At 42.3% G+C, this 14,052-nt stretch overlaps 1 protein-coding gene across 1 annotated transcript; it reads left to right on the plus strand.

Annotated features, from left to right (window-relative positions):
• Positions 1-1,935: 1,935 nt before the first annotated feature.
• PEX19 (peroxisomal biogenesis factor 19) lies at positions 1,936-10,417 on the plus strand. The gene is made up of 8 exons (XM_039839968.1): positions 1,936-2,070; positions 3,492-3,601; positions 4,008-4,173; positions 4,626-4,711; positions 4,928-5,089; positions 5,709-5,885; positions 6,114-6,158; positions 6,324-10,417. The coding sequence occupies exons 1-8, from the start codon at positions 2,001-2,003 to the stop codon at positions 6,405-6,407; spliced, it is 900 nt and encodes a 299-aa protein (XP_039695902.1). The 5' UTR covers positions 1,936-2,000; the 3' UTR covers positions 6,408-10,417.
• The last annotated feature ends 3,635 nt before the right edge of the window (positions 10,418-14,052 follow it).

Genomic DNA, 14,052 nt, shown 5'->3' on the forward strand with positions numbered 1-14,052 from the left:
AGTAAACCAAGTTTTAAACGTGAAAAAAAAAGTGCTGTAAGTTACTGTTTGCAACAGTGTTCACTATATATTAGAAAGGCAGAAAGTGAGTAAAACTACTGAGATGAGGTGTTAGGAGTATCAGTAGTAAAAACAAAAGCAGAAGCAAATTTGCTAATGCAAAAGAACCATGCTTGTTTTCAACTCCATCTTAATTTTCTCAATTACAATCTAGTATTTTCCTTATTAACATGATTGCTACTACATTAATGAAAAATGCCTGTTATATTTTTAAACATGCTTGATATAACTATAGTCATTTTAGAGATACACATGTAAGTTTGGAGTTGAATGAGAAAGTTAGCCTGAAATAGATTGTTACAGGTGTTGGGGGAGAAAGCTTAATCAGAAAAATAGAATTAGTACAGCCCAAATGGATCTGCCTTTTGACCCAGCAGTTATACTTCTGGGTATTTGTCCAAAGAAAACCAAAACGCTAATTCATAAAGATGTATGCACCCCAATGTTCATGGCAGCACTATTTACAATAGCCAAGAACTAGAAGTAACCTAAATGCCCATCAACAGACAATTGGATAAAGAAGTTATGGTTCATATATGCAATGGAATATTACTCAGCCATAAAAAAGAAATCCTACCATTTGCAATGACATGGGTGGACGTAGAGGTTATTATGCTGAGTGAAATAAGTCAGAGAAAGAAATACCACACGATTTCATTAATATGTGAATCTAAGGAACAAAAAGAAACTAAATGAAAACAGACAGAGGGCTTTCTAGTGACTGCCAGAGGGGAGGGGGTTGGGAGGCTGGGAGAAAGGGGTGAAGGGTTAAACAGGTACAAATTAATAGTCGAAAGGTGGTCATGGAAATGGGGAGTACGACATAAGAAATGGGTGATAGAGTAATTGGCGGGATCGTTTCATAAACTATATAAATGTCTAACCGATGTAGTATATACCTGAAACTAATAAAATTTTAAAATGATTAGAGAAGTTTAGTATTGAAAAGGATCTCAGGTTCCCATCTTTATTGTTACATATTTGTAATCTGAGTCCTAGAGTAGTGAAGGGTTTTCAACAAAGTAATTTTTTGACAGAGTTTGGACTAGAATTTAAGTCTTCTGACTTCCAATTCAGAATGTTCTCTCAAGCCACACTTGTGCTTGGAAGAATACAGTAGTTTTTGCACAGATATGATTTTATTAGTTTGTGCCCAATCTATAAAGCAATGAGAAAGTACCTAATCTGGTGCTTGACACATTATTCAGGTGTGTGACTGGGAAGCTAAGGATGAAAACCACCACAAAGTGACCTTTTTCATTTTGAGGTGATTTCTCCATTTTAAACTTTATCAGACTTTACCCTTAACTCTTTTAAGACACTTACCTTGTGCTATTCTTACTGTGTATATGTCTGTTCCTACCTCCAGCCTAATTCCCAGTCAGCTATTTTACAATAGGGGCTGCTCCTGATTTATCTCTCTATCCTCCACCATGCAGGGCACTGGGTCATAAACCAATTGTAGATGTCTTTAAGTGCTAAAGTAGCCCCGACCCTAGTTGCCAAGAATACAGCAGTGAAGACACAGGACTAAAATCCTTGCCATCAAGGTGCTGAAATTCTAGGGTGGAGGAGTGAGGGCGGGGGAAGGGGAGGCAATAAGTAATATAAGTAAGTAAACTATATAGTATGTCAGAAAGTGTTGTGTTGAGAAAAATAATGGAAAAGCTACTTCTCTGGATAATATGGGAAGTTGAATGAAAGCAGGCCAGGCTAGTAAGAAACCTAGCAAAAGATAACAGTAAGTTCCCTTCTGTGGGTTCCATAATTCCTGGCGAAAGTGAAAAAAAGAAAAAAAACAAACCCCCAAACCAAAGCTTCCTGTCCCTTTAAAAATGGCGGTTCCGCACTGGCCGAAATTACCATTGGTCTCAGAGGCGGAAAAGGCGTGGCGTGGCGCCGCGGAGTCCCGCCTCCTACGGCGAGTCGAAGGTAGCAAGATGGCCGCCGCGGAGGAGGACTGTCGGGTCGTGGCCGAAGCGGACCAGGAATTGGAAGAGCTTCTAGAAAGTAAGAGCTTGTAATGGAAAGGCCCGAGGAGGGCGAGTATGAGGACCCATTCATGGAGTCAAGTGAATCTGAGATATTTGGGGCAGGACGGGGAGGCTGTCCAAAGATTGGACGGGGGCGGAGTTTCTGACTGCGAGTCCGAAGATCTCTGAGTCTCCCTCTCCTACCTCTGCTGCGGGAGCTGGGAAGTTCACGTTGGGCCTCTGAGAACCCAGACCGTTGATCTCTCTGCGAGAGGGGAAGCAGTAACCCAGAGTTCTGCGTTTCACAATCTGGCTCTAATCTGGCCCCCAGCTTAGTTCAGATTAAGTTCTTGAAGAACTAACTTCATTCGGTTCTCGGTGGGCAGCGAACCGGACACTCACAGATTGTTTACATTAACTCTTAGCAAGCCTGCAGTGCGTCCTTCTATGCAGTGTCCTATCTTTCTTAACGCAAAAGACACTAATTTCCTTTTCTTAGTCCTTTCATCTTTCTCTCACCAGGCCTCTTTCCAGTTCTTTCATCAGGTCAGAGCTGAAACTGACTCTCTTTCTTTTATTTTTAAAAAGCGAGGATGAGAGGTCTTAGGGGAACACAGTTCACCCTCCCAAAAGAGGATGGATGTTCTTTTCTTCCTTAGCCCTGCCCTTCACTCATCTTGTCTTCTTGCCCAGAGTGGGGCCAGTGCCTCCCCCTAGGCCTGGCAAGCAGAATGAGGATAGGCTTTTCAGGGCAGAGGTGAATATTTTTTGTCTCTTGCCAGGTCACAAAGATGTGGGCAGGTGTAAGGATAAACAGACACAATGAAGAGTGCCAAGTGATTCTGTGTGAATTGGCACATAGTTATTTACAGAGTTGGGGCCAGAGGGAGCTAGTTCAAGGAGCTTTGCCAGGGAAAGTTATGTTGGAGGATAAGAGATGAGAATTTGATGCCCTTCCATGGAGTACAGTATGGAGTCCCTCAGTTTGTACTAGTACCAGGGTACATGGGAGGCTAGATGAGACATCTTGTCGCTTATGCCCTTTTGTCAAAGATTATTCCTTTTAGGGTTCCAGAGGGAGTTCAGGGGGTTAAGGACATCTGTGTTCTCTGATCCTGTTGGATATTTGTGTGGCATTCCTAAAGAATCATGAGTGTGGCAGGGAAGGCACTGTAGATGAAGATGTCTCTGTAGAACTTCTTTTAACTCCTTCCAGCTCTGAGAAAGACACCTGTTCCACCTTAAGGCATTTCTTCCCCTTTGATCTTAATAAATTAGGTAATGAGGAGGGAATTGGGAGGCTTACTGAGCAGTGGGCCAAGAAAGGGAGACTCAAAAGAAAAATCTAGGAAAGCTGGCAGTTTGGAAGATTGTTCTCTCAATGCTTTGCTCAGAAACCCCTCAGCCTTCCATCATCGTCCATCTCCAACACACATACCATGTCTCTTATCTCTAAAGGTGCTCTTGATGATTTCGAAAAGGCCAAACCCTCCCCAGCACCCCCTCCTACCACCACGGCCCCTGATGCTTCAGGACCCCAGAAGAGATCACCAGGAGATACTGCCAAAGTATAAATTCCACCTGCTTAAGGGAGGGGGTGGGGATAGCATGCAGCTCTGAGCAGAGCTGCAGCAGGCCCCTGTGGGCCAGAGGGAGTGGGGGGCGGGTGCCTTGACCTCACATTGCTGAGTGCTCTTGCAGGCTTCAGTCCTTGTGAAACAAGGACTTAAGGTGGAAGTGAGAGATCTTAAAGAAGTTCCTTGAGAAAAGAGAAGGTTGAAATGGTTTGGGAATACCACTCCATACCCTTCCCTTTCTTGCTACCCTCATTAAGGGAGGGAGTTAGAATGTCCAATGCAGGTGAGTAGGAGAGAGGCACTACATTTCCTATAGCCTCTGCCTGTGGCTTTTGTCAGAGGCCAGGTGTAGTGCAGTGCCAAATGAGAGATTCATTTGGCTACTTCTCCCTTGCAGGATGCCCTCTTCGCCTCCCAAGAGAAGTTTTTCCAGGAACTATTTGACAGCGAGCTGGCTTCCCAAGCCACTGCAGAGTTTGAGAAGGCAATGAAGGAGTTGGCTGAGGAAGAGCCCCACCTGGTGGAACAGTTCCAAAAGCTCTCAGAGGCTGCTGGGAGAGTGGGTGAGGGGGGCGTGCCCAGACAACTGGAAATATCTAAACAAACCTCTTAAGTCATTGTTGCTTGAATACACCAAAATTCATCAAATTGATACAAATACATCAAATTGATAGCAACCATGAAACCACTGCCATGGGGTGGGGCAAGGAGATGGGAGGAAGGATGGGAACCCTTTTTAATGAAAGGGGTGAGATAAGTAGAAAGTAATGGGAAGGATTATTGAAACTTTTTAAAGGTTACAGTGTTATTTTGGATGTCCTCATGGAGAACAAACTGATATACAAGTTCATGTAGATTTGTGAAAATGACTATAAAGATAACCATAGAGCATTCAAAGATTTGGAGTGCTAGTGACTCACTAGTAAATGCTCCATATCTAAGCTCATAACCAGGCCAGTCAGATAAGTAAACAGTTAAACTCCTAAATGACTTTGGCTCTTTTGATCTCTACTAGGCAGTGATGCGACTTCCCAACAAGAATTTACTTCTTGCCTAAAGGAGACACTAAGTGGACTAGCTAAAAATGCCACTGATCTGCAGGTGAGGGGGAGGAAGAGGTAGGGGTCTACAAGGGGCCCACTCCCAGACACTTCACCAATAGAGTCTCAAAGATGGACTCTTTTGGGTATCATCTCAAGTTTGTCCCTGACACACTGTTTTGCTACAGATAAGTTTAAATGTTCTTTCCCACCTGAAAGGGTAGTAAGCATCCCAATGAGACGTTATACTTGCTCACCTCTCTCTTGTCCTTTCTAGAACTCAGGTATGTCAGAGGAGGAACTCACCAAGGCCATGGAAGGGCTTGGCTTAGATGAAGGGGATGGGGAGGGGAACATCCTCCCCATCATGCAGAGTATCATGCAGAACCTACTGTCCAAAGATGTGCTGTACCCATCACTGAAGGAGATCACAGAAAAGGTTTGTGAACTTCTATTTTTGCTTTTCCTCCTTGCTCTCCATTGTATCAATTCCTGTGGGCTACTTCGTCTGCTTAGAGCCTGCAGAGATAGAGAACTTTGAGTACACAAGTCCATTTGTTTTTTTTTTTTTTCTCTTTTGTTTATTTATTTGGAGTGGAGAGAATTGGAGAGGAATTATGTCTTTAAGAGAATAAAGCTACCACTCTGAGGATATATAAGGTAGAAGAGGAAATCCTTTAGCTCTAGTGTTCTGTAAACTGATTTGAAATTCTTTCATTGTCTGATCAACTCCTTGCATTTCTAAAGGTTGTAGATCCAAAACAAAGAAAAAACAAGGAAAGAAAAATGACAGAGACCATATGTGGCCCTTAAAGCCTAAAGTATTTACTATCTGGCCCTTCACAGAAAAAGTTTGCTATCCTCTCATGGTCATGAATGCTCGCAAAGCCAGAGGATCTAGTTGGAGTCAGCGCTACTTCTCATTCTGAATTAGCTAATTTACCTTTTCCTTCTGCTCTGTCCTTCTTCCCTTCATACTTTATTTTTCTTCATATTTTAGTGTCCCGTCTTACTCATCATTCACTTAATTCTTCTCCTCCCATTTTCTCTTTCCTTAGTATCCAGAATGGTTGCAGAGTCACCAGGAATCTCTACCTCCAGAGCAGTTTGAAAAATACCAGGAGCAGCACAGTGTGATGGGAAAGATATGTGAGCAGTTTGAGGCAGAGACCTCTGCAGATAGTGAGGCCACTCGGAAAATTCGTTTTGAGACGGTGCTGGATCTTATGCAGCAGGTAAGGCTTTCCTCTGCCTGCCTGCTGGTGCTGTCGCTTGGGTGTTTGGTGGAGGAAGCATCTAGAAAGGAGGCCATACTGCCAAACCCAGGAGGAGGAGGGAGCATAAGAGAGGCCACATAATACAGTCCTCGGGAGAAAGCAGAAAGATCATGGCTCAGATTCTTTGCGGCTGCTATATTCTCTTCTGGGATTTTCTCTGTCTCATTTCCTCTCCTTATTTTCCAGCTACAGGATTTGGGCCATCCTCCAAAAGAGTTGGCTGGGGAGATGGTGAGTATATCTTCTCCTAGATTTTAATCTGAGCCCAAGTTTCCAGAATTTTTTAACCTTTAGTGGTTCTACCTCAGGTGATAATTGTGGCTACTAGGGATGGACCTTCACATACTGTGACCTGAAATATGAGCGGTTGTCTGAGTCCCTTCATCTCTCCTCCAGCCTCCTGGCCTCAACTTTGACCTGGATGCCCTCAATCTGTCGGGCCCACCAAGTGCCAATGGCGAACAGTGTCTGATCATGTGAAACAACATGTTTTTTTCCTCGCTTCCCAGTCATGGGGAACATCTGGAGTCAGCAGAACTACTGGGAGCTGAGGCAGGAGTGTCATCTGCAGGAGTGGTCTGCTCATTGCCCTCTGTCATCCCACCCAAGATTGTGCCATACCGGCTGAGGCTTTTTCTCTGTCTTTTTAGGAATTAGACCTATTGGGCAGGCCATTTTTGTGAGCTCTTTCAATTGTGATTTCTGCTGCTAGCAAAGGTCCCATGACCTATGAGGTGAAGGAAGGCATCCCTTTTGGGGCATGAATCTTCCTTCTTCCAAAGTAATGTTATATTTGGCCACATTGATGTTCACCTTTGTACCCAGAGTCTTTGTGCTTTGTCTCTGCTTTCCCTCTCGGACCTGGGGAAAAGGGACAGAATCCTGTGACTATTTCTATGGTTTTCTTGGACAGAGTCTTAGGAAATGAATGGGGAGAAACAGCTTAGACTGGAGTTATAGGTTTGTCACCATGCCATCTTGCCTTCAGACAGACCTTTCAGAATTCCCTGAAGGGAAAGGAAGTGAAGGCTTTTGCATTTAATCACAGTAAGGTTGAAAGAGACACCCTGGTATTCCTTCCTCTCTGGGTGCTGAGTCCTCTACTCCCTGTTCCAGCCTGAGAATTCAAGTTGCTGCCTTGATTCTTTCTACAATGCTGTGTGATCTGAGTGAACCCAGCCCTTGACCTTCCTTTGCCCTTTGCCTCTCCTCTTATCTCCTCTCTTTTAAAAAATACCTGTTTATTCCAACTCTTCTCTGAGCCCAAACTGACAAAGCAGGGCCCATCCTGTTTCCCATTCATCTAGTCCATCCACCACTCTCACTGGCCCCGTCTCCCTGGCAAACACATATAATTATAGTATCGGGTCTAGGAAATGAATGACTGTTCTTCCCTAGACATTCTGGCTTACTTGAGCCATCTCTTTCCTTTGAATCCTGTCCCTTGATTCAGAGAGGTAGTTTGGGAAAAGGGTTGGGGTGCAGCCTAGGTCCTTTTTCTTAACTAATAAATATTCTGAGTGAGGAGTGTGGCCTGTTTTTCATCCAGGTCTTTTTCTGATCTTCCTCACCTTCTGTAAGCTGCAACTTGAGTAATGTTAGACTAGTTCGGCATAACTGCAGTGCTGGATTCCACCACCATCCCCTTTCTCCAGCTTGATCTGCACCTCATTCGGCAAAGGAGAATGGCCTTTCCTCATTTCCTCTGAGTATTTCAGTCTGGGAAGCCCTTTAATTTGTATTGATTTTTAACATTTCACGTTATTAATAATATATTATTAACATGTTTTCTAAATTATTTTTCTTTGAGCTGACCTTGCCCTCCTCTACAGGAGCCAGTGGATCTATGGACCTAGGCCGCCTTATGTTGGTATACTCTGGTCAGACCAGCTGGCTGTCCAGTTCAGCACACAGAAAATAACTACCAGAGCAAATTCACATTCATCATTTGAGTCACTTTGAGCTCCTGACATGTCACTTTCCCCTGGGATAAGACTTTTCACCCCTTAAGATCTCACATGTTCTATTGTATTGGCAAGGAAGGAATCATTCTTGAGCCCTCAGGCTTTTTGGGAAAGTCAAGCTGCTGCTCCTAATCAGAGTGTGGAAGAGCCCAGGTCTAAATCTAAGACTCCTTTATTCTCCATGAGATGGGAGACATACTGACAGATTTGTGATGATTGTTGTGGGCCTAAATGGCCCAAATTCTCTCCTTACAGCTCCAGCCAAAAGCTGAGTGAGGATAGAGAGAGAGGTGGGAGGGAAGCACAAAGGGACTCTGCCTCTTAAACTGTGTGCCTACTGTCTTGCCAGTTTTCATTTACAATTTCTCACTTTTTGCTGGTAGGGGCTTAATCCAGGAATCTGAATAGATGCCCCCGTCCACTTTAGTTTTGTTCTCAAGCCATTTGTTTTCATTTTTATTTTGATTGAACATGAACAAATTGACCTCAGGGACTCTCTGTTCTAAAAGCATTATTTGAATTATTCTAGGACTTGTGGTAGAATGGAGCACTCCTCATACTGTCTGTGGTAAAGGACCAGGTTTTTTGTTTTATAGATATCCAATTCTTCATACACCAATGTGTGTTCCTATTTCCCATGATAAGTGTGCAGTTCACACTATATGCTCCCCACAACGCAAGTTTGTTAACACCCAAACTGACCAGACCCCATTTATCAGGATAAGTCCACTGATCAGGCACTTGAATATCAGCAATGTCAAAATGCTAAAAAGTTTCTAAACTCTCAATTTCTAACTCATGTTGCAGACTGGTAAAATGTTCACAGACCAGTGTATATCTTTTAATCACCTTTGAGTAGCACTACTCGGGGGCCCTCCTCAATCTCTGTTAGCTCCATCAGCCAAACATGTTTCTGTTTGTAGGTCTCTCCCTCCTAGGTGAAGGTTGCTTGTAAGTGAACTTTTTCTTCAGCAAGAATATGTCATTGTAAGGACATTATTTTTTTTTCTAGTCTGCATTTTCTGCGACTTAAAAATAACCATTACAAAGGTTATGTTTAAGCTATATTTGAAGTGTTCATGCTACTCTCAAACTTAAAGGAGGTACCTCAGTTCCAAAATTCTGTATGTTAAAAGGAAATTTGTGGTTTGGATTTAAGAATTTAGAGTCAAATTTCTACAGAAGTTGTGATAATAGGGGCATTTTCCTGTGACTGGAACATCCTAGCAAGGCCCCCATGAGGTGTTTATAACATACTTTGGAGATGGTTTGGGGGAGCTTGGGAAACGTGATGGCCCACAGTAAATGAAGTTGAGAATACAGACTGTACAAGAAATGATCAAAAAGTTTAGAGGAAGTGGGCATGTGAGAATTAATGTATATTATTATGGAAAAGCCACCAGCTGACTATATCCCTCAGGAAGGCCTGGGAAAAACTTAAAGGAAAGGCACTAAAAAGGATCACCAGCATCTTTGAGAAGTTTAGAAGTATCTGTCTCTGGGTGGAAGCTGATGGAAGGGGATGTTGTTTAACATCTGGTTTTCCTAGTAGCAGTGGGGATGACAGCTCTGGCATAGCAGAGGCCAAATGGCAACACTTAACTCTCAGAAGCAGGGTGGGTGGATTTCCATAAGGGCAGCATGGTACAAGCGGAGATGGCTAATGGAACATGGGTGGTCTTAGGGACTAGACGGGCAGCCAAGGAGGGTATTGATTTCAATATAATTAAAAGATCAAGAATGGTTGACCAGAACATTGAGGTCAGTAACTTCAATGAAAAGATAGAGTTCTCTGCACAGTTTTTAGGCCTGAGAGAGTTCTCAGACTCAGCCTAGCAATTGAAAGAGCTATTTACTTAGTTAACCATACGCTAGAGAAAGGACACCCAGATTTTTTGAGTTGGAAAACAGATAAGGGGTCTGAATTGACACTAACCACCAAGGACTCAAAGCACCATCAAAGCACTTCCCCTCCCCCAAACCCCGCACTCCACCCTTATTACAGTAGGGAAGTAACAGGATCAGGTAATAAGTGAACTGCTTACCCAAATCTGTCTCGCAGTTGGTCCAGAAAACCACTTTATGGTCATTTTTTCAGTTTCTAAATGTATAATCAGAATAGATATATTCGACGTAGTTTGAGAGAAAGGCCAAGTAGAAGCCCCTGAAACTGCATTCTCACCTCTACCAGAATAGTAAATAAAAAAATTTTACATTCTGGGGAAGTGATAGATTAGTTCCACCCTTAAAACTTAAAAGGATGCAAGGTATTGGTCTCTATATCATTTACTTTCACATGTGTGGCCCTTGCAAAAACTGGATGGCCTATGGTGGATTACAGTGGACTTCTGCAAAATTAAGCAAGTAGTACAACTTCAGTCCTGTATTGAATGTGTTTTCTTTACTGGAGAGAGTAACATAGCTTCTGGTATGGGTATGTGGTATTAATATGTACTATCTGGTCCTTTACAGAAAGTTTGCTGACATTCCTGATAATAGTGAATACAGTAAGTCTTCATTTATTGATGTCAATAGGTTTTGTGACTTTAAGGGAAATGACATATAATGAAACCAATTTACCATAGGCTAATTGGTACAAACAAGAGTTTGATTCCTTTGGCATCTCATCAGTGTTATAACGAAATGTTATTTGAGGACCTGCTGTACTCTGGATTCCTTGGTAAGACACATACACTACAGAAGGTGGGAGACAAACCTTGCAAAGATGCAGGGCCCTGTCACATTGGTTAAGTTTACCAGTCCAGCAATCTGGAGCATTCTGCAACATCCTCTCCAAAGTAGAGGATAAGTTATTGCATCTTGTGTTTTTTACCCCAAGAAAGAAGTTCAATGCCTTGGTAGGCCTCTTTCAGTTTTGTAGGCAGCATATTCTGTACAGGGGAATGCAAGAAAGCTCTCTGCAGCAGGTCCAGGCTATGATACAAGTTGCCCTCCTGCTTGGGCCATATGACCTGGAAAATTCTGTGGTATTAGAGGTATCTGTGGAATGAAAAGATGCTGTGTGAATTCTCTGACAATCCACAGTACAGACTTCTAGGTGTCTGGAATAAGGTGATGTTATCTGCAGTAGAGAAAGTTTTACCATTTGAAAAGCATCTCCTGGCATATTGTTAGGTTCTAATAGAGACTTGGTGCATGACCACAAAATATCAAGTGACTGACCAGTTACTCATATAACAAGCTGGTTCTTGTCAGACCTACCAAACTGTAAGATTGGGTAGATACAACAGCCATCCATGTTACAATAGTAATTGTACATTTGGAAAGAAGCCCAAGCAAACTTGGTGGGCACAAGTAAGTTAATTGAACAAGAGGCCCCAGACCTCCCTATTACCTACATCTGTTGCACTGATACCTTTCTCTTAGTTCATACCTATAGCAACATAAGAATTCCTTCAACCATTTGACAGAGAAGGAAAAAATTCAGGTCTGGTTTGTGGGTAGGTTGGCTTGATATGTTAGAGCAAGCCAAATATGGACTACTGCTTCTCAACAGCCCCATCCAGAGTAATCCTGAAAGACAAAGGAGAAATTCAATGAGTAGGTCTTTAGGCAATGTACCTGGTCATCCACTTTGTCTGGAGAGAGGAGTGGCCTGAGGCAAGGAAATACATATGAAGCACAGTCAGTGGGCTAGTTGGTCAGGGGCCCAGAGGAACAAGACAGGAAAATGGGGAAAACAAGTTCTGGCATGGAGCATTTGGGTGATCTTTGAGAGTGGGAGCTATTAAAGTATTCCCAGAAAAGTGCTAAATAATAACCAATATAAACAAGATGATTTCAGGACCACCTAACCTGTCCCAGTTCTTGTACAGTTTGCCCATAAGTCGAATCACCCCAGTAGCAGATATGGAAGCTCTTTACTGGCCTATTAGCAAAGACGCCTCTCTCACTTAAGGCTGACTTTGCTAGCGCTACCAACCTGTCAGCAACAAAGCAATGCTGATCCCTTAGTTCCCCTGCTCAAGAACAACCAGCCACTTGGTGACAAGTTGATTATATTGAACATTTTCCATTCTGAAAAAGGCAACAATTTATTCTGATCAGGACTGATATATGTTTTGCTTTGCCTATCAAACCTAAATGCCTCAGCTAGTACTACCATCCAAGGACTCAAGAGATGTTTGATCTACTGGCATGGAGGTCCTATATAATAATGCCTTGAAACAATGGACCCACTTAATGACAAAGCAGATGCAGCAGTGGGCACATGACAGTATGATCCGCTGTTCCTACCAAATACAATTCCATCCCAAAGATACTTGGCAGAGTAATGGAATGGCCTTTTGAAGGTGCATTTGTGGTGCCAGCAAGGATGGTGTGCTGTCCTTTGCAATAGAGTATAAACCTACATGACCATAGTAGGGTGCTTTATCCCTAGTAGAATTCATGGGCTCTGGAACCAAGGGGTGGAAATAGGAGTGACCCTATTCAACATCATCCCATTTGTGCTTCCCATTCCTGCAACTTTAAATTCTGTGGGTCTGGAGGTCCTGGTTCCCAAAGAGGGGATGTTTCTACCAGGCACAACATAAGAATCTCAATAACCTCAAAGATATGGTTGTCATCTGGTCACTTTAGGCTCCTAATGCCAGCAACTATCAAGCAAAGAAAGAAGTTACCAGATCATCTGGGATAAGTGACAATTCATTTTGAGGAGTTAGGGCTGCTGCTACATTATGAACGCAGAAAGTAAAGTGATGCACATGTGACCCTAGGATATTTCTTGGTCTTCCTATACTCAGTTTTAACTGTAAATGAGTAAGTAAACTATTATGACCTAATAAGGACAACATGTCCAGGGGCTCAGAACCTCTTCTTGTAAGTTTCTCCAGAAATTGTGACTAACCAGAACACTGAAGCAACTGCCTGGATAGAGTAAACTTAATATACAAAGCAAATGTGTCTGACCGATGGTAGAGGTGGACTGTAGTAGACATTGCTGGTACCCTGTCTAGATCCCTTTGCCAGGAAGTTTCAGTGTTAGCTGCTAATAGCTTGCATCTGCATCCTCTTGAGAATTACCCTCTGTGTCAAGAGGAGCCATTTCTGGAAACTTCTGGAAGGTTATGCCCTCCCAGAGACAGCACCACAGCCAATGGTATAATGTCAATTCCTACAAAGCAGTCAGCTGAGAGTCTGATAGAGATTGTATTATCAGTGATGATATGTAATAAGTTACCAGCAAATGATACTAGCATACAAAATTCCTTTCCCCTTTACTCAAGGTGGGACAGATGTGCCATTTATGTGCCAAAAGTTCCCAGTGGGGGCTAAACTAATCAGCTTAACCCATATCTTTGTCTAACTTTTCCCCCTGTCCTATCTTTTTCTCTCACTACATTACAGGTTTTACTTGAGAGCACTCCATCAATAAACCACTTGAACAGAATCCCTTTCTCAGACTCTGCTTCAAGGGAATCCAACCTAAGACAGGAGAACAGTGGTGTCAACTAAGAGATAAGAATAGGAGCAGTCAGAGTTTGACAGAAAATAGAGCAAACGTGAGTTCAGTTTGGTAATGTTGATGTGCTATTCATTGAAATAGAAGGGAACATTCTCAACTTGATAAAGTGCATCTACAAAAAAGCTACAGCTAACATCATACTTAATAGTGAAAGACTGGATGCTTTCCCCTTAAGATCAAGAACTCGAAATCAGCTCTCACCACTTCTAGTCAATATTTTGCTGGAGGTTCTAATTGCTAGTGCAATTAGGAAAGAAAAAGAAATGCATTAAGATTGGAAAGGAAGAAATAAAACTATTTGCAGATGGCATGATCTTGTATATAGGAAATCCTAAGGAATCCCCTAAAAAACTATAAGAACTAATGTATTCAGGTTGCAGGACATTAAGATCAATATACAAAAATCAGTTGTATTTCTATATGTTGAACAATCCAAAAATGAAAATAAGAAAATTCCATTCATAATAGCACCAAAAAGAATACTTAGGTTAAAAAAAAAAAGAATACATAGAAATAAATTTAACAAAAAATGTGTAAAATTATACTGTGAAAACTACAAAACTTTGTTGAATGAAGGAAGACCTAAATAAATGGAAAAACAGCTCATGTTCATGGAGAAGCCCTAACATCATTAAAATGGCAATACTCCCCAAACAATCTACAGATTCAATGC

The sequence above is a fragment of the Pteropus medius genome, unplaced genomic scaffold (genome assembly GCF_902729225.1).
Source record: "Pteropus medius unplaced genomic scaffold, Ma_sr-lr_union100, whole genome shotgun sequence".
NCBI classification, from domain to species: domain Eukaryota; kingdom Metazoa; phylum Chordata; class Mammalia; order Chiroptera; family Pteropodidae; genus Pteropus; species Pteropus medius.